The 27174-nt window shown below is 43.2% G+C and overlaps 1 protein-coding gene across 2 annotated transcripts; it reads left to right on the top strand.

The window, feature by feature from the left end:
- The first annotated feature begins 3953 nt into the window (after window positions 1-3953).
- Window positions 3954-26917, top strand: LOC104586100 (11-beta-hydroxysteroid dehydrogenase A-like). Of its 2 annotated transcripts, none has more exons than XM_088896541.1 (6): window positions 3954-4185; window positions 4300-4492; window positions 4594-4679; window positions 4794-4925; window positions 5047-5211; window positions 7029-7243. In XM_088896541.1, exons 1-6 carry the CDS (start codon window positions 4003-4005, stop codon window positions 7119-7121), a joined length of 852 nt encoding a protein of 283 aa, XP_088752667.1. In that variant the 5' UTR covers window positions 3954-4002; the 3' UTR covers window positions 7122-7243. The 2 variants fall into 2 exon arrangements, with proteins under 2 accessions (XP_088752667.1, XP_010241532.1); XM_010243230.3 differs by lacking the exon at window positions 7029-7243 and adding an exon at window positions 26382-26917 and having other exon boundaries at window positions 3955-4185.
- Window positions 26918-27174: the final 257 nt, after the last annotated feature.

Here is a 27174-nt window from a genome sequence, read left to right on the forward strand (position 1 = left end):
AGTCTTTCAAAGGCAAGATAGACCAGATAGCGCGAAAGTTAGCATACCTCGTTCTTGGGGGGGTAGGAGCCTTTTATAACCACCTCGCGCACTCACTTCCAGGCTTCCGTCAGATCGGGATGATTATTTCTGAGCTCCTGCCAGTTCGGATGTCATTTCCTCTGGCCGGACAGAACCGCCACTGCTCCTTTTGTCGGAGCCGTCTCTGCGGCTAGTAACGACGGTGGCAAGTGGCGGTAGCAGGAGGCCGTTTGAAGTGCGGCTGTCAGGCGTCAGATCCCAAATCAGTCAGGTGCGTCGCCCTTGGATACGGACGTCCTTGGTGTCAGGTACGTTTGGTCAGCCTAGTGTTTCGGAAGCGAAGTGTTGGAGTAGCGAGCGAGATGTCTTTAGTTCGGTTTGGGGAGTGTTCCGAGCTGCCATGGGCCAGCTCGGGTCACAGCTTTGTGAGGCTTGGGACCCGAGATAGTTCGTGCTCCTTGCAGGGAGCTCGGGTTCTCAGTAGGGAGCTCGGGTTCTTAATAGGGAGCTCGGACTCCCAGTAGGAAGTTCGGACTCTTGGTAGGGAGCTCGGGCTCCTATTAGGGCGGTCTGGTGGAGTTCGGGCTCAGTAGTGAGCTTGGACCGTTACTTTCGGTGCTCGTTTTGGGCGCTCTGCTGTTCCGAGTTGCTTGCTTTTGCCACGTGTCGGGTGATTGCGAGGTCGGGCCAAATTCTCCTTCATCAGTAATCAATTAATCAACAATAATATAATTAACAATAATTAATTACAGTTATTATCATAAAATTACAAAAGTCAACTATAATTAACAGTATTTATTTTTTTAATATTTACTTTTTAAAAATTACATTTAAATAATTATAGTATTTTTAATAGTTAACCATATTTTAATAAATATAGTATTTACTAATTACAAGTATTAATAATTACAATATTTATTAAAAATAATGTATTTATTAATTAACAATAATTTAATAATTACAATATTTTTCATAATTATAATATTTTTCATCTTTTTTAATAATTTACATTATTTTAAAAAATATGGTATTTATTAATTAACAGTATTAACTATATTATTTAATTACATTAGCAGTATTTTCAATAAATATAGTATTTTATTAATTACAGTATTTATTTAAAAATAATGTATTTGTTAAATAACATTATTTTCAAAATTACAAAAATCAACTGTAATTGACAGTGATTATTTTTTATAATTAAAAATAATTATTTTTTTTAAATTACATTTAATGACATTTAAATAATTACAATATTTTTAATAATTAATAGTATTTTAATAAATATAGTATTTATTAATTAAAAGTATTAGTAAATACAGTACTAGCAACGATGAGGTAGGTTTTTTTGCTTGAAGAATGGGTTTTAAGATTCTACAACCTGTACGGGTACGGGTAGGGTACGTATTAGGCTAAACCCAACCCTCCCTAACCTGCATATTGTTAGAAAGCATATAAACTTTATGTACTAGGTCTTGAATTTAATAATATTTTAAATTTTACATGAAGGACAATTGATAGTTTGTGTTTTTTAAACGCCTTAATCAAATAATTGGAAAATTTGTTGTTGTTTGTGTTATTTTTCTTATTTATTACTTATGTATGACAAGAAATAAAACGAAATTAGATGCAGGTTCTAAATCCAACCCGCCTTACCCTTGATTGTGGGGAGGGTAGGGTTTGGGAGGGTTTTGCATTTTCATGTGCGGGTAGAATTTGGATTCTTAAAATCCAACCCGTTACAGGTTTTGGAGTGGGTATGGATTGAGAAATTCAAGGAGGTGGATAGGCTCTAGAATTTACAAACCCTCCCCGTACCCGCCCCGTTGCCATCCCTAATTAAAACATGCCAATTTCTAAAAACTGCAATTTCCTGTGCATCGCACGGGTCCCCATTAGTTAACATATATATTTTTGAACATCATGGGTTTTGATAGAAATGGTTCCATATTCAATAATAAATGGAACAGGTTCAAATGGACAAGATTTGCATCCTAGAATTTCATGTGACTATTGCTTTACCAATATCGTGTTTGGATTCTAAACAAACCCAATGACCCGACCTCATAATCGAAAAGATGGTATTGGCTAATGTTTTGAAGGAATACACAATGGGATAGCCCATCCCCCAACCTAGGTGCAGACAGGAATCGACCCTAAGCTTCCACTATGATCAGCAGGAAACTTTACCAACCAGCTGGTTGAAACCTTGCTTGTGAGGGATTTATTGAGAACCCGGATTTCCTCCACTCCTCACACTCACTTCATAGCATGTTTGCAACCGTACTTATATGTTTTCAAAGAGATGTGTCGAATACACTACAGCAAATGTTGTGAGGTGGGTGTAAGGAGCATTTTGTCGGGGATTCATTTCTTGAATCATCTAAGTGATAATTATAAGAGAAAAAGAAAAACGGAATTCAGATTTTCTCCTCACAAAATTGGTTCTTGATCACCCCCACCTCACAACGATTGTAGATGTGCATGAAAACATTTCCGTATTTGCATATCGTTATTCATCCGGCCATATTAAGTGTTGTGAAGTGAATGTAAGGCTGTGTTTGGTTGCAATGCCAATAAATTTGTATTGATGCAAAACTATAGCAGTACAAAATATTTGAGTGTAAATTCTGGCCTTCCCAATTAGTACCCTATACTTTGGGCCTAGTGCCACTTTGGTTCACAAACTTTAAAATACGACACTTCAGTACTCGAACTTTTAAAACATGACAACCCATTACCTGTTGTTAACTAGTTGTTAACCAATCGTTAAGTGGCATTTGAAAATGACACAAATGCCCTTCAAGTGTCATCTAATTTTCTTTATCAACTATCAAAATATTGATAAAAAATTAATAGTCTCAAATTCTTGCCTCTTCTATTCAAGAAAGATGAGGTCATCAAAATGTCCACTCAAACGTAACTCCAACTTTCTTAAATGGAAAAGGTAAGGATTTGGGACTGTTAATTTTTTTGTCAACGTTTAGATGGTTGATAAAGAAAATTAATTAAATCACTTAAAGGGCATTTGCATATTTTTCAAATTCCACTTAACACCTGGTTAACAGCTAGTTAACGACAAGTATTGGATTGTCACATTTTAAAAGTTTGGGGACCAAAGTGGCACTAGGCCTAAAATACATGATACTAATCAGGAATTTTCTCTATTTCATTTTTTCAATTTTTAGCTTATTTTATTTGATTATGGTACAAATAAAATAAATTAAAACATAAAGCAGAATAAAGTAAAACCCAACACAAAGTTAAATCAGAATTTGCATTTTTTTTCATTTACGCTCCCATACATTTATATTAATGCAAATAAAATTACACTGCAACCAAAAAGCAGCCTAAGGACCAATTCTGTGAAGAAGAAATTCAGTCTCACCAAAATATTATGGTACGTAAATTTGATATTTGAAAAAGTTTACAACTTGTAATCATAAGTATGGAATTGGAACCCTTGTGATGCATTTTTCTGTGCACTCTGAAGTCTCAACTGAACGAGTGAGCTGTAGAAAAAGACCATTAACCAACCCTTAAATAATAGCTAATGCTAGTCCTGCTCATTTAATTTTGAGAGAACTCACAACTTTGTCTCCACCTTTAAATATTGACAGCAACAGGTTTTTCTTGCGTGCGTGACAGTGTGTCAATAGGAAAAATTTTAGCCGTTGGGCTAGGTAAAGTGCCCAATTTAGAAACTGTCTCAACAGCGCAGCTTATGCTGTTGGGCCCCAACAGCCAAAGAGTTGATAGTGAATCACGGCCTACGGCCTTCCATGTATCATTGCGGTCCCTAGGCCAGATGTCACTTCATCTTATTCTAAGTGGGGGCCACTCTCATCAAGGCCGGCCATGATGAGATTTCATGGTTTTAGCAAAAGTTGAATGATGTCTATATATGGAGCTGTTGGGTTCCTTCTCTGCTTCTCTCTCCTGTTCGTTTTACTTACGTGTTCACCAAGGTGAAGGTGTGCCATGGCACTGGTTCAAAAGTTGTTAAATTTGGTTCTTCCCCCCGTCTCCCTATTCATTCTAAGTCTCGCCCTCCCTATACTGTTCATCTTCAGAATCCTCAATTACATCCTGACATCCTTCTCTAGCGAGAACATCACCAGAAAAGTTGTCCTAATCACCGGCGCCTCATCGGGCATCGGCGAGGTGCAAAATCTTTCCAGCAGAGCTAGCTAGCTTAGTCACCATCAGCATCTTCATCTGCTGGATTTCTGTTTATTGGCTTCTGGCTAATTGATCTATCTTAATTGGCTATTACAGCACTTAGCTTATGAGTATGGGAGGAGAGGAGCTTTTCTGGTCCTCGTCGCTAGAAGGGAGAAAAGCCTCAAGGAAGTTGCAAAGAGAGCAGCAGAGCTCGGCTCGCCTGATGTTCTTGTCGTCTGCGCAGATGTCTCCAAGCCCGAGGACTGCCAACGTTTCATAGACGAAGCAGTCAGCCACTTTGGGCGACGTAAGTGAATGCTCGATCGCAATAATTAATCTATGTAACCTAACTCCAGCTTCGAGTTTTATCAAGCTAATAAGGATCTGATAATGGTTGCGTTGATGCAGTGGATCATCTGATCTGTAACGCTGGGGTCACTTCCGGCTGCAAATTCGAGGAAACAAACGATATCACAAACTTCAGACCTGTAATGGTACGTAGTTTAATTTTGATCATCTCTTCTTTTTCAATTATACAAATTAAATTAAACTGCATATGAACAAAGGATTATTATGTTCAGTAGTGTTTCTGGATGGTTTAATTACAGGATGTTAACTTCTGGGGATCGATTTATCCAACTTATTTCGCAATCCCTCACCTGAGAAGGAGTAAGGGAAAGATCGTCGTGAATTCTTCATTGGCCGGATCATTCCCCACACCGATGTTGAGCTTGTATGGTGTAAGGAATCTCACGTACATGGAGTTGTCTTTCTGTTCTGTTCCTTAGCAGCTTAATTAGATCCTCCTCTTTTGGGCCGGGATTTTAGTTCAGTCTCTCTTCTGTTTCTGGTGTCTTTCAGGCGAGCAAAGCTGCAATGGAGAACTTCTACGAGACACTGAGAGTAGAACTGGCTGGGGAGGTTAAAGTAACGACAGTAACTCCTGGGTTTATAGATACAGAGATGACTCAAGGCAAACACCTATCCAAAGAAGGTTCTGTCAAAGTAGAACAAGAATGGAAAAATGTAAGATCATATCCAACTTCACTATTACTCTGTTATATTTTTTGTTTCTGTACTGTTATAATATTAATTGAGGGGATGCTTGGAATCGTGGCCATTTTTCAAAAAAATGGTGCCACGTCGGATCCACATAGGTGTTTCAATAAACGCCTGTATCCTGTGTTTCCCGAAATTGTTGACTGATGTGTATCCTATGTGGTGCTTACCTATCAGTACATACATGAAAAATGGTGATGAAAATCACTTTACCAAACAGTATAGTGTTGCTCACTGCCTACGAAGCGTTTTTTTGTGAAAAATAGGTCTTGGAAGCATGGGCATTTTTTCTTGAAAATAGGTCATAAAAAACGCCCATGCTTCCAAACACCATGTGAATTACCAAAATTCCCCCAACCCTCTGGCCCCATCCCCCGTTGGCTGGCCCACTCTTTTCAATTTTTTTATAATGCCAATTTTATTTTATTTTTTAATTTTTATTCAATTTTAAGAAATTTTAAAAACAAAATGGCTATAATTTACCATTTTATCAAAACAGATCTAAATTTATTTAAATAGATTGAAATATATTCAAACATATTTCTAAAAATATTATATACATGTGCTCTCTCAGTCCCGGCCTTGTTTCTACCAAGAGGGATGGAAACTCCCCCATCCCCATCCCTAATGGGGCAGGTCCAACCGATAATCCATGAAATGGAGTAAATTGCCATGCCTAGATACATTTTAACGAGTCAAGTATGTTAGAAATTTCATTTATATAAAACCCCATGAGATGGAAAATTGAAACCCAAACTTATTAAACAAGTTAAATCATAAGAATATCAAATTTTGTATGGGATCAAGAAAACCGAATGATCTTGTATTAAACGGTACAAGGTATTTATAGATACAAGGTGAGAAGCCGGCCAAATGCCAGTTAGCTTAAACCAATTTGCAGTAACAGATTGTCCACTTGGAGTTAGGGGTGCAAGTTGGGCTGGGTTTATGGTCAACCCAGGCCTGGCCTTATAATTTGGGCTTAAAGCTTGAGCCCGAGGTCAAGTCCGATTTTTCCAATCCGAGCCCAGCCCATCCTATAATTTGATGCATTCGGGTTGGTCAATGAACCCACACTAAAATCATACATATATAAATGTATTTTTCAAATATATATACTTATATTTATGTATGTATGTAACATTTATATATATATACACATATATATGTATAAATGTATATAATTGTGCTGGGTTCGGGCTACCCAAGGGCTAGGCCCAAGCCTGGTCTAAAAAATAAAAAATCCCGACTTCTTGGGCTCGAGCCCAGCCCAAGGATCAAAAATCCAAGCCCAACCCGTGTAAAATTCTGGGTTGAGCTGATTTGGGCTAGGCCTGCCCAAGTTACACCCCTACTTCGAGTAACAGATTGTACAGGCGGAGAAACCTCTTAACTGTCTTCAGTTATCCCCAACACGCCCCCTCAAGTTGGAGCATAAGAGTGTCGAATGCCCAACTTAGGAAGTAGTGAAGTGAAATGATCTCGTCCAAGAGCTTTGGTGAAGACATCAGCTTGTTGATCCTAAGATGGTATATGGGCTGTGACAATTTTCTTGGACTAGAGATATTCACAGATGAGGTAGAAGTCAATTTCAATGTGTTTTATATGTTTATGAAACACGGGATTTGCAGCAATGTGAAGAACATCTTTGTTGTCACAAAATAGGCGCATGGGCTGAGGATGGAGAAGCCCAAGGTCAATGAAAAGTCACTTAAGCCATAGTAATTCGGCGGTAGCTGCTGCCATTTAACGGTATTCGGCTTAACTGTTTTCTTGTTTTCTAGGACAAGGGAGATGAGCCCAATGAAGTATCAGTCTTGAAGAGAGTATTCTTCAAGACTATATCCGATGTGATAGCAATATCCCCTTGGGATTGAACTGGCATCAAGGTGCCATTGGGTAACTGAACTGGTCGGGGTGCTACAAATTCTTTGGCTGTACGTGTCAACTGTAGTGAGCTAAAAGGGACCATATGGTCCGATGCTCCTGTATCTAGTAGCCAGTTGGAACGGGAGAGTGTACGTACGGAGTTGGCTGAAGCCTGGTTGTCATTGTGAAGCAGAGTCAAGAGTTGATATATGGTATTACTCTGCTGTTAATTCATACATTTTCTGATCTGAGGATTGCTTGAAAGTTGCCTTGTCTTTGTCATTTGAAGTAGGCTTTGCCGCAGATTTTCCCTTATTCTCCCATCCTGGTGGGTATCCTACCAGCTCATAGCACCGGTCCTTGGTATGACCGGATTTCTTGCAGTAGTCACATCGATATTTTGAACTCTCCCTTATTCTTGCTGCTGAATTTTGATAAAGAAGGGAAAATAATTAATTAAAAATAGTCGTTAATTAGGTAAAGTTGCAGCTGAAAATAGAGATCCAGATAAAGCTCTTCTTTTTATTTATAATTCACTAAGCTTGTCTCTGAAATGAAGTCAGCAATATGATTAGAAGTATAGCAATAGGTCTAAGAATTTAAATTGGTTAGTCTAGATAAGCAGAAATCATAGATTCTGAAATAAAGAGAGACTCCAACTTTAAAAATATATGGGTTGTTTAGATTTTCTTCTTTGTTTCTTGTTTCAAGGTTTAGGCTAATTTTTTTTGCAGTGCGGATTACATTTTCATTGATATAAATGTATGGGAGTGCAAAAAGGATGAATATAAATTCTGGTTTGCTTTTGTTTAAAACGTGACTTGTCTCAGAGAAGTATATCAGAAAGTAAAATGAAGTAGTCACTATTTTATAGAAATGAAAATGGAGGTAGGAGGAAAGATGATGTGGTTTCCGGTTAATATAAATCAGAATTTGCTCCTCACAGACCACTTCTCACACTGACCTCATATTACATTTCAACATGTATTGGGAATATCTCTATATATAACAATATTTAAAGTATGGGAGATGTTCCCAATGTGTGGCCAGGACGTGCTATGAGGTGCTGCAAAATTCATATCAGCTATTGAGATACAAAATTTGCATTTCCAAAAAATGCAAATAAGACGATAAGTACAAATTTTATATTAGGTATGAATGCAAGTCATAATTACAAACAAATGGATACAAAATTTGTATCTGATTAAAATTTGAACCGTAAACAAATAAAATCTTAATAAAGTAACAGCTCGTGAGGCCCACCGACCTTACCACGTGAGGTCCAACTTCCTATTTTTACCATTATTATTTTGTTGTTTAGTTGACTTGTTTTTAAAAGTTAGTTTCTATTTTTACATATATATATATTCCTAACTTCTTATTCTATGAGTTAATTTGGATTTAAAAATAAATAAAATCTGTTTATAATTGTATTGGACTCTCGTTAACCCCAATCTGGTGCTACCAAACCATATATCTATTTAAATCAACATATATTTATTGATAATGGTTGGTTTAATTAATATCATATTTTCATTAAAATCTCATAAATTCAAGTCTCAATAAAGTTATTTTTCATTTAATAATTTAATAAAAATATAAAACATTCAAATATGATGGAGTCCAATCAAAATCTATGGATAAAGTTATCATCTATGAATCCTGTGTTGCCATTTCTGTTAATTTCTTATTACTTTTATCCAAATCCTTTTCGGTATGTCCTTTAATTTGTCACTTTCAATTTGTGATACATCATGCTGTGAATAGTCTTCTGTTCATATGACCGATTCATCTCAGTCAATTCTCTCAATTTAACATCATTTAATAAATTTTATAGATAAAATCCAATTCGAATGTTAAATATTAAAGCATCCCTCTCAACGAGAGGAGGAATCAGGAATGGGATGAAACCCGTGGTACCAGTCTCCCCGTGGTAGGGGGTCATGGACCTCACGTGCACCACCCTACTCTGTCCCATCATCCCATGCCATGAGCCCCCAGTAACGTGTGTTATGTAATATAATTTAGGTCTATTCGTTTTTTGGTTATTTATCCGGGTAAATATAATTATCTGTGTAAGTTTTTTCTGAAAAATATTTATTCGGGTAAGTGTGTTTATCCATGTTTTTTTATTTTTTTAGGTAAACAATGTAATGACAATTTTAGTCATAAAAATTTATTATTAAAAGAGACATTTTTTCCCACTTAAGTGTTAGCAACTTTCTTTTTACATGGAAAAATTATTTACCTACCTAGAAAAAGGGTATATCAGGAAATAAACTTTCCTTGGTCTCCACATTAATCTGAATAAATAAACATAGAATTCTTGGTCAGTGGAAATCAAAATCCTATTAACCCAACTTTCCTCCTCTCAAAATCCAAAAAAAAAAAACGCCTCCTTAAAACAAAATTAAAATCATTATTAAACTCATAAATATCTCATTCAAAAAAAAAACCCTTTACTTACAATCCAAAGGAAGAAAGAAAGAGGTGGCAGTTCAATATAAATTCATAGAGACTTGACGGGGATGGCATGATAGAGACCCGAGAGGCCTAGAATTTTCAGTTTGACTTGAGCCAAACTCTTGGCTTGAAATTGAGCTTCGGCTAAGTTTGACGGGCTATGGATGGATGGATCAATTGGGTTTCTTCTTCTTGTCTAGTAATCCCACCCAATAGTGGCATAGAGACAGTTACTTTTAAATTTCTATCGAGACTTGTATCACTGCCCACAGGCGCAGGGGCCGTAATTCATTTTTTATTGGCATATTACAGCATTAATTAGGGGTATTCATGGTTGGGTTGGGTCGGTTTCAGTCATTTTCTTCAAGTAACCTGATCTAGTCAGTTTATTTATTCACTAAATCAAAATCGACCGACCCTGAAGTAAAATCGACCCAAATGTAAAGGGTTGGTTTGGGTCGGTTTATTGGTTTAGTCAGTTTTTATATATATTTTAAACTAAAATATCTATTTATATTTAAGTTTATTACCTTTTAGTTTTTATGCAAAATCAAAATATATATTTAAATCAATTATTTTTTATGCAAAACTGATTTTTTGTCAATATATATTTAAATTTATACAAAACTGAATTAAATATTATACCATTGTATTATATTTGTATTGGTTTTACGATTTTAGTTTTTATCATAAATAACCATTTTTTTTCAATGTTCAAACAAAACACAAATAAAATATATCAACATTTCATATATAGGGTAGAGACTAATTAATAATTACTTAAACATATAGGATTGGTTCAGTTCGGTTTAATTTCGGTTTTCAAAAACCGAACCTAGTTATTGGTTTATTTTCTCATACAAACCGAAACCTATTGGTGGTTTTGAAAAACTGACCAACTCAAGTTGGGTCAGACTGGTTTGGTCGGTTTGGTTGGTTTGACATTAATGTCAAACACCCCTAGCATTAATTTCCAACAACATTCTACTAACACTTCTCTAAGGTCCTAATTCATTTTTCTAACTGGTCATTAACTTTATGACTTCAATCCATTGATTAAGTAGGTTTTTTGTCTAGCAAACTTGTTTATCTCCCCATGGTTGAACCGCTGTATGCACACTGATGTGGATGACACTTGGCCAAGCCGTTTAGCTTGGTTGATGTGGAAAACGGCGATGTGGTGTGCTACCATTCAGTGAGGAATATGACTATGGTGCTTAGCATCAAGGACAAAGAGGTGCATATGGCAAATGTCATATTCGATCAACTTAACCTCTTCCGTGTGGAGAACAGGGAACCAACCCTAGAACCTCGATTGGGGACGACTCCAGAGCATATCATGTGTCCCGTAAAATGAGGAGCACAATGACACTCCCTTGTGGGTATATAAGGACACACCACCCAAGGTATCTTCTCTCTTTTACTCCTAGCACTCTAGTTCCCTTCCTCTCTTACTCTCTTAAGCTCTTTAGCTCTACTCGGCTATGACCAGTTCGTCTTCACTAGCTTAGCCTATTTGACCTTCTCTTTCACTTACTAACTTGGGCATCAAAGTGTTAGAGTGGTCCTCCCTGGGGAACCATCTTGGGGCCTCTAACTCTTGTGTTAATAGGTCATTGTCTCCACCTCAGCTCATCTAGCTCATTAAGACATATCTGCTACTCGTCCACTTCAACTCAAATAGCATAAGAGTGGCACCATTTTTTGGGAACCTATATAAAAAGCCTTCGGTTTCTCTCTCACTCTCTCTCTCTCTCCTGACTTGACAACAATGCCTCTGATGGGCTCTCACTTACACTCCCTTCCATGGGCTCTCACTTCGAGCATGTCACACCGCATCATGAACCACAAAATCAGCTATTGATGCAAGAGCAACTCTTTGGTAGCAGGTCAATGACTTTGTTACCTTCCTTCAGACTCCAGGACAACACGTCTCAGTGTCCTAGGCTTCCCTTTTAAATCAAGGGCACAACAAGGGCCTGAGGTACCAGGGAAGAATCAAGATGAGTGATAACCCTCATCTTGCGCGATCCGAGGCCAATACCTCAAACCAAGGCTAGAACGCTCACTCTCACAGTCTAGTGCTCTGAGACATGCATCCTCGCCAAGGAGCATTTAGGATCTCAGAACCACCAATGACAACATTGTTCTTACGTTGAGCCCAACTTAATTAAAGTCAGGTGCACCCCCACCATAACTAGGCAAGCAAGTTGATGTCAACACAGTGAGATTTAAGATATGCATGAGCACTTGAATGAGCTCGAGAGGAGCCACTTGGACCACCACGCACCAACTAGGGAGTCTGAATTAGTAAAGAGTCGATCCTCACTTAGGGCATCATGGATGAGGTCCCCCATCTGAGTTCAATCCCCTACAATTTGAAAAGTATAACAATACTACTAACCCCATAGACCATCTAGACGGGTTCAAAGACACTATGCACCTACATGGAGCCTTAGATGCCTTAATGTGCAAAGCATTTGTACTTCTAAAGGGAGCAACTCAGTAGTGGTACTTTGCACTACTCCCTTGATTTATTGCTACCTAGTGTAAGTTTGAGGACCTCTTGGTGAGATTCAATGTTGAGTCCATCTAGGTTCAAAACTTGCACTAGTCTACAGTTGTGCATACTATGATACATGACCTCTGAGTTAGTTGATTTGGTTTCTCTTTGGGGAAGAAGGCTCCATAGGATATGCCTAAAATCTTGGCCAAAGCACAAAACATCAATGTCAAAGATGCGTAGGCCAATTGGAGATAAGCCAATGAAGAAAGGGCGACCTTAAGTGTTAGGAGCATGATGACCACCACTTTAGGACTACAGGTCGAGGAGCTGCCTACCAATCTTTAGAAACTTCATGCTCCTCAATACCTCGGGCTGAGATTCTCATGCAAGTTAAAGGCCGGTACTTCATCTGATGACCCAAGAAGTTGAAGTCTTAGGAAAATAAGATAACCCGAGACAGGTACTACAAGTTCCATAGGGACAATGCTACGACATAGAGGATTGTTGAGACCTCCACAACAATATTGAAAGCCTCGCTAGATGAGGCTACCTCGATGGATATGTCACTGACCGTTGAGCCCCTTGCAAGAGTAACCCAAGCTATGTCGATACACTCGATGACGGAGATCCCTTTCTTGTCAAAGTCATTGTCGTAATTTTCAGGTGAACGGTTGGGGAGAGTTCCTCAGCCTAAAAGGCTTATGCTTGGATGAACTAGGTTGAAAGTTGAGCTTTGAAGAAGTCCAAGGTGAATGTCCCCTATCATGTTCATTGAGGACGACCTAAAGGGGGTTCAAACACTCCATGATGATGCGTTGGTAATCTGATCAACATAGCCAAGTATGAGGAGTATCGAGTCATCATCGACATAGGCAACTTAGCTAACATTATTTTTTATAAGTCATTTTAGAAGATGAAGATTAAGCGAGAGCTTCTATAACAAGCCAACACCCCTCTGGTCGAATTCTCCGGTGATGCCCTACAAGAAGGATCACCCTATCGCTGACAATAGGGGAAGGACCTCAAAAGGTCACCTTGTTGGTAGAATTCCTAGTGGTCAAAGTTGAGTCGTCATACAATGTCATGTCATTCTTGACTATCTGACGTTGAACACCCTCAAAGCCTTGGTGTCTAAATATCATCTTGTGATGAAGATTCCAACTGAGCACAACACCAACGTCGTTCGAAAAGATCAACATATTGCTAAATAGGGCTGATGAAAGAAGATTTGGCCCGACCTCGCAAATCACGGCACGTGGCAAAAAAGGCAAGTAGCTCGGCACTCAAGACAGCATACCGAAGGTACAAACGCCAAAGGGAAGGGACCAGCAAGCCCGAGCTCCCTACTTAGAGCTCGAACTCCCTAGCAAGAGGCCCGAGCTCCCTACTTAGAGCTCGAACTCCCTAGCAAGAGGCCCGAGCTCCCTACTTAGTGTCCGAGCTCCCTACTTAGAGCTCGAACTCCCTAGCAAGAGGCCCGAACTCCCTACTTAGTGCCCGAGCTCCCTACCTAGAGTTCGAACTCCCTAGCAAGAGCCCCAACTCCCTACTTAGTGATCGGACTCCCTGCGAGGAGCCCGAACTCTCCCTTTTTGACCCCGTCACACAAAGCAGAGACCCGAACGGGCCCGTCTTATGACAGTTCGGGGCCTCCCCTTCTCCGAACTCGAGACTTTGCCTTACGCACCACTCCAGGCACTTCGCTTCCGGAGCATTGAATTGGACGAACCACGCCGTACCTGACACCGAAGGAGTCCGTATCCGGGGGCGGTGCACCTGACTGACTTGGGATCTGACACTTGACGGCCGCATTTCCAACGGCCACCTGCCACCGTCACCTGTCACCACTGCCTCCAGTTACAGAGACGGCTCCGACAAAAGGAGCAGTGACAGTTCTGCCCCAGCAGAGGCGATGACGCCCGGACTGGTAGAAGTACGGAAATACTCATTCCCGACCTGACAGGAGTCTAGGAGTGAGTGCGCGAGGTGGTTATAAAAGGCGCTCCACCCCCAAAGAGGAGGTATGCAAACTTTGCGCTATCTGGTTTATCTTGCCTTTGAAAGATTCTAACTTAAGCTTCGGAGTCTTTACATTGGATTCTCCCCGGAGCTTCTTCATCTCCTCCGTTTCAGGTTCCCGCTACTCGATTCAGAGGCAAGGTCATTGACAGTTAAGACCGGCCGGATTGCGCATCATCAATTGGCACCGTTTGTGGATCGCTTCAAAAAGCCTCCCTCCAAATTCTCATACCCCCTTTTTTCTTCTTCAAAAAACCCAACACCCATGGCCTCTTCCAGCAACACCGGACGTGGCACAGAGACAAACACCACCGGGGAACAGCTTCAAGTTCCCGTGGTGTGCGTTGGATAATTCGCCATCCCCCTTTCGGCGGATGGAATCCCCAGTTTGAATGCGCCACAAGCGGTGGCGCCCGTAAACCTTCCTGCCACAAGCATCCCCTTCCCTCCCCCTATTGAGACAACCTTTACTGAACCGACTGCCGTCCCCCTGGCAGCCAGCCAAAACCGGTTAGACGACCTGATGCAGTGCATGCGGGCAATGCAAGCCCAAATGCAACAGTTCCAGCAACACCAACTTCACCAGCACCAAGTGCTACACAACATCTCCCAGTATCATTATCAACAGCGCTTCCCCCAACTGCCACTGAACCAATCACTACTTCCACCTCGCCACCCTGCTCCGAGGCCGATCAAGGCCTCCCCGCAAGATGGGCACCCCCACCAAGGAAAGGCCTCCGGGCCCCAGAACCCCCCTAACAGCCAGGCCTCATCCCCAGGCCTTAGAGAGAAAAAAGTCATCCCCGCCTCGCAGCTCGCAGGCGGGTCGGGAACCTCGCCCGCGAGGTTGGCACCTCGACGCTCCAAGTCCAATTTCCCCCTTACGAAAAACCGATTCGGCACACTGGCAGCAGCAGACTACAAGCATTCCGGGCCCATTGAACTCGGCAACACGGAGGCCAGCAGTGCCAATACAAGGCCCACTCAACAGCGGAGGCGTCGGCGAAGTCGCCGAACCGCCACCCGTGTCCTGTTAGAGCTCAGAGGCAAAGAAGAGACGAGCTCGGACGAGATAGGAGTTGCCCCGAGTCTCTCAGTTCCTTCCCCCCTCGCATCAGAACTCTTGGCGGTCCCCTTGCCCAGAGATTTCGAGCTCCCACCTCTGGACAAGTATGACGGGTCCTTCGACCCCAACGACCACGTTGACGCCTTCCAGTCCCAAATGCACCTCGCTAGAGCCAGTGAATCATGCATGTGCGTGGCCCTCACCACCACCCTCCGGGGGGTAGCCCACACTTGGTACAGGAACTTGGCCCCTGGGTCAATAAAGTGCTGGGCTCAGTTCGTGCAGGTCTTCACCGCACACTTTGTCACCAGCAAACGGTGCTCCGGAGCAGAGGAAAGCATTTTCAGAGTAGTCCAAAGGGAAGGAGAATCCATACGGGGTTACATCAAGCGATTCAACGAAGCATGCTTGCAGATACCGCGGTTAGACCCCGCGGTGCCAGCTCGCGGCGGCAAAAAGAGGGGTAACACACAAAGAGTTCAAATGGCACATGGTAGGTAACCAGCCCGCAACCGTGGCCGAATTCCTCAAGCTCGCGGACAAGTTCATGAGGATAAAGGAAGAAATCAACCAACGAACCGAGGGCGGAAACGAGAAAAGAAAGAGGGAAGGCAAGCCCTCTAACCCAGTCGACCGGAAAAACCCGACCCGAGAGCCGAAGTCGAACCAGTCATTCTGAGCTCCCCTAGCAGTTTGGACGGATTACACGCCACTGAACACAAGGCGGACCGAGATCTTAATGACGATCAAGGACGCCCCATACGTGAAGTTGCCACCTCGCCTAAGGGGAAATCCGAACGAAAGAAATAAGAATTTGTATTGTAGTTTCCATAGAGACCATGGTTACAGTACCAAGCAGTGTAATAATCTCCGAGGCGAGATAGAGGGGCTCATCCATCGCGGATACTTGAGAAACTTTGTACAGCACAACAATAATAACAATAAGGCAGATCGGCCAGGGGAACATGAAAAGGATGCCCCCGAATCTAGCAGCAGGCCTGCCGAACCGTTGCAACGACAGCCTCCGGTGGAGATGCCAGTTCAGGGAACCATCCATGTAATTGTGGGAGGTTCGGTGGTAGCAGAGTGTACCTCGGTAGCAGGCCGGACTTCAGTTCACGAAGCGGCCCTCGAGGAGCAGAACCCTCCAAAGAGACCAAAGACAGAAGAACCAATCTTCTTCACGGAGGACGACGCGCGAGGAGTCCGCTACCCCCACGATGACGCGCTTGTCATTAAACTAAGGATCAGTGACTTCGAGGTTAGACGCGTACTCATAGATTCGGACAGCTCGGTGAACATTCTCTTTAAATCAGCGTTTGACCAGCTACAGCTACGGAGGAGCGAACTGAAGCCCGCGAACACTCCCCTGGTGGGTTTCAGCGGATAGGAAGTCAGGCCCCTCGGAAAAATAACAGTACCTGTGGAAGTCGGCACATGGCCTTGTGCGGTCAGACTCAACCATGACTTCCTGGTGGTCGCGACCCCCTCCCAATACAATGCCATAATAGGGCGGCTGATCACGCATATCCTACGGGCGGTGGTCTCCACCTACTATTTGAACATGAAGTTCTCTACGGACTTCGATGTGGGGGTAGCGCGGGGCGACTAGCTCGAGTCCCACAAGTGTTATGTTGCCGCCCTGAAGGGAAAAACCAAGGCAGCCGGCGACCTCGATCTGGAGCAGCCTACGGAGCAAGGCGAGGAACGAGCTTCGCCCATAGAAGAAACGGTCGCAATCCCGACTTTGCCTACGTACCCGGCTCGCACACTCCAGATCGGTGCTTCCGTCGAAGAACCCCTACGGACCGAACTGGTGAGTTTTTTACTTCAAAATTTAGATATTTTTGCATGGTCTGCAACCGATATGCCGACCTCAAATACCTCATCAATCCATGGCCCTTTGCCCAATGGGGCATCGACCTTCTGGGACCATTCCTACCAGCGACAGGCGGGAGAAAATTCCTAGTGGTGGCAGTAGATTACTTCACAAAGTGGATAGAAGCTGAACCTCTGGCAATAGTTACAGCCCGAAACATACAGAACTTCTTTTGGAAGAACATAGTATGTCGCTTCGGGCTACCTCAGGTACTGATCTCCGACAACGGCAAACAGTTCGAGGATATCAAGTTCCAAGAATGGTGCCAAAATATGGGAATTCGTCAGAACTTCACGTCGGTCGCACACCCGCAGGCAAACGGTCAGACAGAAGTAATGGACAGAGCCATCCTCCGCGGACTGAAAGCACGACTAGACCGAGCTAAAGGGTTGTGGGCAGACGAGCTACCAAGTGTTCTATGGGCTCACCGAACCACAGAAAAAACCGCCACAAGAGAGACCCCCTTTAACCTCACCTACGGCACCGAGGCGGTAATCCCGGCAGAAATCAAAGTACCTACGCTGCGACTAGAAGCATACGACGAACAGACAAACGAAGGCGAGTTACGCACCAACCTCGACCTACTGGATGAGGTGAGAGACCTCGCGCACATCCGAGCTGTGGCCTACCAGCAAAAGGTAGCTCGGTATTATAACGCGCGAGTAAAGAAGAGGAACTTCCGCGTCGGCGACCTGGTTCTCCGTAAGGTCATGGTGCCCGAACCCGGCATAGGGAAACTTGGACCAAATTGTGAAGGACCCTACAGAGTAAAGAAAGCACTCGGGGGGGGCATATGAGCTCGAAACCCTAGAGGGAAAACAAGTACTCCGAGCATGGAACATTGTCAACCTAAGGCGATACTACTTATAGACCGCCAAGCGAAATGGGTAAAATCACCACCAAAGCCTACGGGCTAGGATGCCGAGCTAACGAAGGAATCTCGACACAAGCAAAGAAAATAGTCCGCGCGAGTGCGGTAACCTGGGCAAAAAACAGACCGGACGTATAGTCAGTTCGGCAAATACATTTAGTTCGGCAAATATGCTCAGTTCGGGAGAGAACAACAAGCACTTAAACAAATCATTCCATTCCAAAAGTAGGGTAATACAAAAAAAAAAAAATTTACAAGCCAGGAGCTATTTCATCATCGTCTGAAGGCACTTCGACAAAACCCGAAGGCCCCGCCTCGCCCTCGGAGTCTGGCTCGGCATCAGTAGCATTAGCCATCTCCTGAGTTATGCGCAAAGTGGATATGGCGCTAACATCGAGCTCGGGGTACGTATTCCGGATCATCCACTGGCTTAGATTGAAACCCCTCCTATATGAATCCACCATCAGATCGTCAAAACCCGGCGAAGCGATGTACTCTTCAACGGCCTTCTTCTTGGCATCTTCGATACCTTGGGAGAAGATCTGCGTCCTCTCCCTGATGTCCTCCTGAAGATACTCGACCTGATGCTACAGATCCAACCTCAAATCCGCCATGTGCTTCACCACCACTCCCATGGCCTCGGCATCTCTCTGAGACCTCGCCTGCCTAATCCGGGAAAAACGAGCAGTCTCTTCGGCAGCACGTGCAGTCTCTTCAGTAGCACGAGCAGTCTCTTCAACAGCACGAGCAGATTCCTCGGCCGCACGACGAGCCTCTTCGGCAGCTCGCGCCTGCCTCGAGCTCCTCTCCACCTGAGCCGCCAAGGCGTGAATGGAAGAATTTACCTGCCAAAAAAGAGACCGAATGATCAAAAGAACCAACAAAACAAAAGCCAAAGAGCTAAAAAAGGAGAACACTTACCACCATAGCGTGGGTAACGGCACAGCAGGGCACTTGATGCAGAGGGAGATCAGTCCATGCCGCGACCTCCTCGGGGAAGATGGCCTCTTTACTCTTTTGAAGAGCGTAGGTCGGCGTCAACACGCTCCTGAAATCCCCCGGGGCCCCCGAGCCCGAGGGACCAGCTCGCGTATGAGCAGACCCGGAGTAAGCAGGAGCACCGGAGTATGTAGGAGCCCCTGTGTATGTAGTCTCAGCATAAGGGCCCCCCGCATCGGAGGGACCATCTCGGGCCCCCTGTGCGAATCTTCTGGCTGGTAGCCCGGCACCTCGGGCTCCGCATCCTGAGGCACCTCGGCACGAGTTCGCTTGGCAACCCACTTTCTCCTCTTCACACCTTGAAACAAGTGTCCACCTCGGGTTCCTCGTGAATCCATCACACTTGCGAAAAGAAGTTCACCATCAGTAAAAAGCAAGAAAGACAACAAGATAAGAGTCTGTAAGTGAAGGACCTACCCGAGCTCAGGCCGGCCGCAATGAGCTTGGCCTCCATCAGATACTGTTCACACTTCAACCCAAGCCGTGCCCATTGCCGGAGGCCCTTCGCCGTCTCCTTGTCAAGCGTAACCCCGGAGTCGAGAGCGGCCATTCCCCACCCGATCTGAAAAGGCCACCCCAGCACACTTCGCACCCCGAAATAGTCTCGCTTCCATGTTGGGACCTTGTTGGGGAGCTCGTGTAAAAGCTTAAAACCCGGGTGAGGAGACAGGTAGTAAGCCCGCCTGTGCCCGGGGAGAGGACCCGCTTGCTTCTTAAGCATCAAGATTGAAGAAAAAATCTCCAAGTCCAACGGAAAGCTCTCGTCACAGAAAAGGGAGATTGTCCCCACCAAGTTCCGAATAGAGTTCGGGTGAAGTTGGCCGACTGTCACGCCGAAGTGGTTCAAGACTTCGACGAAGAGGGGGTGGAAAGGCAATCGCAGCCCCGCGGCGAGCTGCTCCCGGAATATTATGATCTCATCAGGACCATGTTCCCAAGGAAAGCTACCCGAAGGTATGAAATAAGCATACTCCTTGGGCAAGTTATAGTAAGTAATGAGGGATTGGAGCCCCTCGGGCGTCATGGTCGAAGGGCCGAACTTGTTTAACATCTGACCCCGGTGAGAGGTGGACACCAAACTACCCGAAGCGCCACGGCCTACAGGCCCGAACTCTTCCGCGAGCTCTACCTCTAGCTCGCTAAGGCTATCAGGGGATGCAACTTGGTTCGTAGAACCTGCATCAGACCCGCTGAAATGACTATCTGAGCCATCCGAGCTAGACATTGGGAGTAGACCCAGGAAAGTACTCACCCGGACAAAAGCTATAGACCACAGGAGCTCAGACGAACGGAAGACCTTGAGCGCGAACTGAAAAAACTTGGACGCGAACTGGATGCGAGCTGAAACTCAGACGCAAGCTCGAGAGAAATACAAAAGCGACAACAAACCAGGGTCCCCCCCCCCCCCCCCGCTATTTATGCACACAGTGACCAAAAGGCAACGGCTCAGTTCAAAGCCAATCCGACGGCCTACAACCGCCCTGACCGCACGTCGCCCGAAACTGGGACGTGATTGGCGCATGTCTTTCTGAAACTGACGGAACGTCAGCGCACGTCTCAGAAAAAACAGCAGCGGCACGTCTTTTTCAAATTTGAAAAAGCGCCCGCTTTCGCGCCCCCAAGTGGCGCACCCCCCTTTTTTTGAAATTTCGAAGCAAAACGTGCACACCGCCACATCTAGAAACATTGACAGGCCAACACGCCTCCCGCATAAATGGACGCTCGAAGAAACCCAAGAAACCCTGACAAACGCACCTCACGCCATCAGAACCAAGGTTCAAAGTGCAGGACAAATCTACCTGGCACCTTGCGAACTCCCCGCGCCAGGGCAAGACCTTAGCACAAGGAGTGGGGGACAATTGATGAAGGAAGATTTGGCCCGACCTCGCAAATCACGGCACGTGGCAAAAAAGGCAAGCAGCTCGGCACTCAAGACAGCATACCGAGGGTACAAACGCCAAAGGGAAGGGACCAACAGGCCCAAGCTCCCTACTTAGAGCTCGAACTCCCTATCAAGAGGCCCGAGCTCCCTACTTAGAGCTCGAACTCCCTAGCAAGAGGCCCGAGCTCCCTACTTAGTGTCCGAGCTCCCTACTTAGAGCTCAAACTCCCTAGCAAGAGGCCCGAACTCCCTACTTAGTGCCCGAGCTCCCTACCTAGAGTTCGAACTCCCTAGCAAGAGGCCCGAACTCCCTACTTAGTGATCGGACTCCCTGCGAGGAGCCCGAACTCTCCCTTTTTGACCCCGTCACACAAAGCAGAGACCCGAACGGGCCCGTCTTATGATAGTTCGGGGCCTCCCCTTCTCCAAACTCGAGACTTTGCCTTACGCACCACTCCAGGCACTTCGCTTCCGGAGCATTGAACTGGACGAACCACGCCGTACCTGACACCGAAGGAGTCCATATCCGGGGGCGGCGCACCTGACTGACTTGGGATCTGACGCTTGACGGCCGCATTTCCAATGGCCACTTGCCACCGTCACCTGTCACCGCTGCCTCCAGTTATAGAGACGGCTCCGACAAAAGGAGCAGTGACGGTTCTGCCCCAGCAGAGGCGATGACGCCCGGACTAGCAGAAGTTCGGAAATACTCATTCCCGACCTGACAGGAGTCTAGGAGTGAGTGCACGAGGTGGTTATAAAAGGCGCTCCACCCCCAAAGAGGAGGTATGCAAACTTTGCGCTATCTGGTTTATCTTGCCTTTGAAAGATTCTAACTTAAGCTTCGGAGCCTTTACACCGGGTTCTCCCCGGAGCTTCTTCATCTCCTCCGTTTCATGTCCCCGCTACTCGATTCAGAGGCAAGGTCATTAACAGCTAAGACCGGCTGGATTGCGCATCATCAAGTGCTATGCAACATCTCCCAAAGGGATGGTAACCTCCTAAGAAGCTCTTGCCATTGATGGGTTAGACCTTTGGGACAAGCTCTGAACAGTGCATCAAGCTTATTGAGAGTTTGATTCAAGTACTCCTATTTGACAATGACCTGGAGAAAAACTATCCAAGTAGGCTCTCAACTCGATGACGACCTCCAAAGAATACAACACACTGTTCAGTAGTTCTATGAAGTAGCTCCCAAGGGAAATTAGCTCCAATGCCTTTGCTTGGCCTATTGTAGAAATGCCTGGGATCAACTCCTAGATCATAACCTATCAACTCAATGTCGACCCACACTAGCAAGTTGTGCAGTGAAAGAAGTTGAGCTTCACCCCAGAGAAGTGATAGATAATAAACAAGGAACTAGACAAACTCTTCGCAACTAATTTCATTAGAGAAGTGACCTACTTGGACTAGTTGATGAACATGGTGATGGTGAAGATGGCCAACAAGAAGTGAAGGATCTACATTGACTTCATTGGCCTTAACAAGGCCTACCCCAAGGATCACTTCTCTCTATCAAGGATAGACTAACTCATTAAAGCCACCTTGGGACATGAGCTATTCATCTTCATGAACACTTTATTAGGTTACAACCAAATCTAGATACACTCCTCAGACCAAGAGAAGATTGCCTTCATCACAACCAAACACTATACTACTACAAGGTCATACCCTTTAGCCTAAATAATGCCAATGCAATATACCAAGGCTAATGAACATGGTATTCAAAGGCTAAACCAGATGAAATATTGAATCTTATGTGGATGATATGTTGGTAAAAAGCTTTAAAGTTGAGCACCATTTAACTAACCTATGATTTACGGTGACTCAAAGGGGGATTGAGGCCAACCTAGAAAAAATCTAAGCCATCAGAGATAAGCCATCTCCAAGGTACATTAAGGACGTGCATCGCCTTATAGGTTAGATCACCACACTTAACAGGGTTTATGTCCAAGTTCACTAACCGCTACCTCCCTTTCTTCAAGGCACTCAAGAAGATGATGGATTTTGTAGTGGACCAAGGAGTGTAAATAGGCCTTTTAGTAGCTCAAACAGTACCTCTACTCGTTGCCCTACTAACCATGCCGATCCTTGATGATTAGCTATTCTTATACCTCTTGGCTGACGATGAAGTAATCAATTCGGTCTTCGTCAAGGAAGAACATGGTGTACAAAAGCCAATTTACTTCATCAACAAGGTGTTGTTGGATGTAGAGAATAGAGACCCAAACCTAGAAAAGGTTGCCTTAGCCCTTGTGACCTCAACATGCAAGCTCGAACCTTACTTCCAAGCATACAACATTCACGCCCTCACCGATCAACCTCTCAGGTAGGTGTTATAGAAGCTTGAGACTTCAAGACGATTGATTAGGTGAAGTTTAGAGCTCGATGAGTTTGACATCAAGTACACACCTTGGTTGGCGATCACACCACTAGATCAATGGTAAGTTTAAAGCATGGAATCCCACCATGGTGAGATATCTATAGAAAGTGAAAGAGCTCATCTCCAAGCTGTAACAATCCACCATTCAACAAATACTATGATTCGAGAACCTCCAAGCTGACACCTTGTCTTGATTACCCAACTTGTCCAACTCCAACCTCAAGGGCTCTATCCGTGTTGATACTCTCTTCCAACCTAGCATTGCCGAAGTAATACTACTTGCCTTGCTCGTCTATTCACAACCAACTTGGAAAGATCCAATCTTCCACTATTTACATGATCGCATCCTCCCAGAAGAATGAGCCGAGGCTAGGAAGATTGTACACAAGGCAACTTGATACTACATCATCCAAGGGAACCTATACAGGGTTTCACACCTTGCCTTATTTGAAATGCCTCAATCCCAATGAAGCAGACTACATGCTTTATGAAATCCATGAGGGAATCTGCGGCAACCACCTTAGAGTCAAACCATGAAGCAAGATGTTGTATGAATAGTTCAAAAGTGTGAACATTGTTAAGGCATTCAAATATACCTCATCACCCTGTGATCTCCTAACACTGATCAGTGGTCCATGACCCTTTACCTAATGAGGAATCAACATCCACAATGCATTTCCTTTTGTAGTTGGTTAAAAGAAGTTTCTCATTGTCTCCATCAACTATTTCAAAATGGGTGGAAGCCGGATCCTTGGCACAGATGACAACCAAGAATTCCCAAGGATTCCTCTATAGGTCTATTGTCTTCATTTTTAAATAATGATACCTAGTTCACAGATGGGAAGTTCAAGGGATTCTGCAAGGAGCTTGGTATAGAATAACTATTTACAGTTGTCCACTACCCACAAAGCAATGGTCAAACCAAAGTTACAAACTACACCTTCTTGCATGGGCTCAAAGTGTGCTTGGGCTGAGCCAAAGGAAGATGGGTCCAAGAGCTCAAAAGTCTACTTTGGGAATACCGCACTACCATTAGGACAACTATGGGAGAGACCCCTTTCAATTTGAGTTTTGGCACATAGAAAATAATCCCAATGGAGATTGGTGCTCTCACACTTTGGACCAAGCACTATGATGAGGTAGCAAATGGTGAAGGACTCTAAGCTAACCTAAACCTCTTGAAGGAAACTAGAAACCGACCTCAAATTAGAATGACTGTTTACTAACAAAGAGTGGCCAAGTACTATAATGCTTGGGTTTGTAGCAAGCAGTTTTGAGTGAGAAACCTCGTGCTGAGAAAAACCATAGTACTTGAGCCCAATGTCAAAAATGTAGGACCAAATTGGGAGGATCCGTATAAAATCACTAAGGTACTGGCACCAAGCTCTTATCAATTGGAAGACTTCGACAAGATTGTTATAGCTCGCATTTGGAACTTAGAAAAGAAAACTTGAGGATGTATTACCAATGGAAGGCATTGAACTTGATAGCGTCCATAAGCCTTGTACTCAAATCATTTGCTTGCAATGGCATCCTCATAGTTCTCTCAACTTGTTTGCAAATATATAATGTTGCTAAACACTAATAACATTATACACACTGAGCACTAATCACACGCACACTGACCTTGTTGAACACTAATGGCATCAAATATTGACCTTAAATTGAGCCTAATTTGGGTAAGGCATGGAGGAATGGCATCCCAACCACCCATGGCTCGAGGATAACCAATTCAGTCTTTGCCAAGCACCGGGTTAATATAGCCTCAAATGATCAAAGACCAATGGAATAGAGCCCTTGGTCCCAAACCAAGGTTGGCCAAGCCAACCAGAGATTGATGGCTAGCCCAAATAACTATGATAGGTCCATGTATGGGCTCTTAGCACAACCTCACGTAACCAAGCTTCCACACTTGGTTTATAAACAATCATGATCTTCCTTGTAATGCCATCTCGGAACTATGAGAGCCCAAACACCTAGGGCATACCTTAACCTGAGCTAGCACAACCCAACCCCTAAATGTAAAGACCCCGGTCCAGCTGGTGAACAAATCAGGTCATGACCGATATAAAGAGAGGCCTCAGCCCAATTTGAAGCAAGTCAACACAGGATGGAAGAGAGTAAAAGTGGAAGAGAATGCTGAAATTAAACAAATTCTCTATTCATATCTTTGCATGTTCAGATTTGCAATGCAAACGAATGCGGCCTTAAACAAAAAACAAAAATATGTTGTTTAAATCAAGAATTCAAGAACACATTTTTGTTTCAGTTCTGGAAACAAAAAGCACATGTATACCCAAGAATATGTTTCTGAATTTTTTGTTTTAAGAATCAATTTTCTTTTAGACTAGATGGTTTTGATTTGTCCTTAAAACTAGTGAAAAAGTATATAATAAAAGAAATATTATCTAAAGCTCACCATGACTTTTCAAAACTTACAAATAGATCCCTACAAGTGAGTTTTATTGTCCAAGACTCACCTTCCGTTAAGATTTCAATTAGATCACAGTTAGTGATAATTAATAGAAATTGTCCACATAATCATTCCAGTATTTTATTTGACCAAACTACCCCTGAATGGCCAGTCAAGCTTATTAAATATTTTTCATAACAAAATTACCTCTGACTCAAGCTCGGGTCCACACCAGGCCCACAGCAGTCAGGGGTAATTTTGTTATAAAAATATTTAATAAGGCTGATTGATCATTTAAGGGTAGTTTGGACATGTAAAATAGTTAAATGCTCACATAAACAATTTCCATTAATGATCTCTAACGGAAATCTTAATGGAAGGTGAATTTTGAACAGTAAGACTCAAGGACAAGGGGCTCTTAATTTGGGGGGTTTTGAAAAATCATGATAAATTTAAAAGAGAAATCCCATAAAAGTCATGGTAAATTTAGATATATATAATGTCAAAAAATAAAATAATTTACATTGAATAACTGTCCCTAACATATAGTAAGTGATGAAATAATAAAGGGTTCTACTATGATATAGAAAAAATATGATATCTGAAATACTTTTGATCAGTCAACTGGAATAATAAATGTGATAGCCAATCAGGTGTTATTTATCAAAATTCATGGGTGAATTTTGATTGATCAAAACTCTTCCCATACCATATCTTTTCTGCATCATCAATTTTCCCAATAATAATATATCTGAATTAAGGAGGGCGTGGTTTTGTTGGGTGGCAGACTATTATTGGTGCAATGCCAGTGATGAGTGCCGGTGCATGTGCGAAGGCTATAGTGAATGGAGCATGCCGTGGAGATCGGTACCTGACTGTTCCATCTTGGTACAGGGTGGCCTTCCCATTCCAATTCTTTTGTGCAGAGCTGGTTGCATTCTGGTCTCGGATGGATTCAAGATCTACTTATAACAGCTGAAGTTTCTTAGCTAAATGGCTTATTGCTTTGTCTTTTAATCGATTAAGTATTTAAATAGTAAAATATTAAGGGTATAATTCGGCCATTAAGATCCTTAAAAACTTATTGGCTGAAAGACAAAGCAATAAACTATCAAGTTCAGCTATTTCAGCTGTTACCAAACGACCCCTTAGATTAAAGTATACTGATTTGTGTCTTTAAATTAATATAAATAAATAAAAAGAGGAATGGTTGTCTTCCTTTATTATTTTATTTATCAACATCCTATGCTTCCTTTATCAAACATTCTCCTGTACTTCAATATCATTCCATACTTTTAATCCCATGCTTCTTCCACGGTGCAATGAACTAGTTTCCTCTAATATGTACTCAGAAAAACATTTTATTCTTAGGGTGTGTTTTTCAAGATTAAAACAGCTATCACATCAACAAAAACAATATGATCTTGATGTACGTTGCAGTTGCTTTTGTTTTGAAAAGTACCATTATACATATTAGTGAACATTCCTTAATATCTAAATTCATAAATGTTCTCCAATGGCAGTGATATAAAACTGTTAGGGCTCACTCACACAAAATATTATAAATTGATCAAACCGAC

Source organism: Nelumbo nucifera, chromosome 1, assembly GCF_055504915.1.
Source record: "Nelumbo nucifera cultivar China Antique chromosome 1, China Antique-T2T, whole genome shotgun sequence".
Lineage (NCBI taxonomy): Eukaryota > Viridiplantae > Streptophyta > Magnoliopsida > Proteales > Nelumbonaceae > Nelumbo > Nelumbo nucifera.

What these genes read in the sequence shown, in the direction of transcription:
- LOC104586100 (XM_010243230.3), top strand. Translation starts at nt 4,003, where the DNA reads ATGGCACTGGTTCAAAAGTTGTTAAATTTGGTTCTTCCCCCCGTCTCC. An exon ending in CCTCATCGGGCATCGGCGAG is followed by an intron (nt 4,186 to 4,299) that starts GTGCAAAATCTT and finishes TGGCTATTACAG; the next exon opens with CACTTAGCTTATGAGTATGG. An exon ending in AGTCAGCCACTTTGGGCGAC is followed by an intron (nt 4,493 to 4,593) that starts GTAAGTGAATGC and finishes GCGTTGATGCAG; the next exon opens with TGGATCATCTGATCTGTAAC.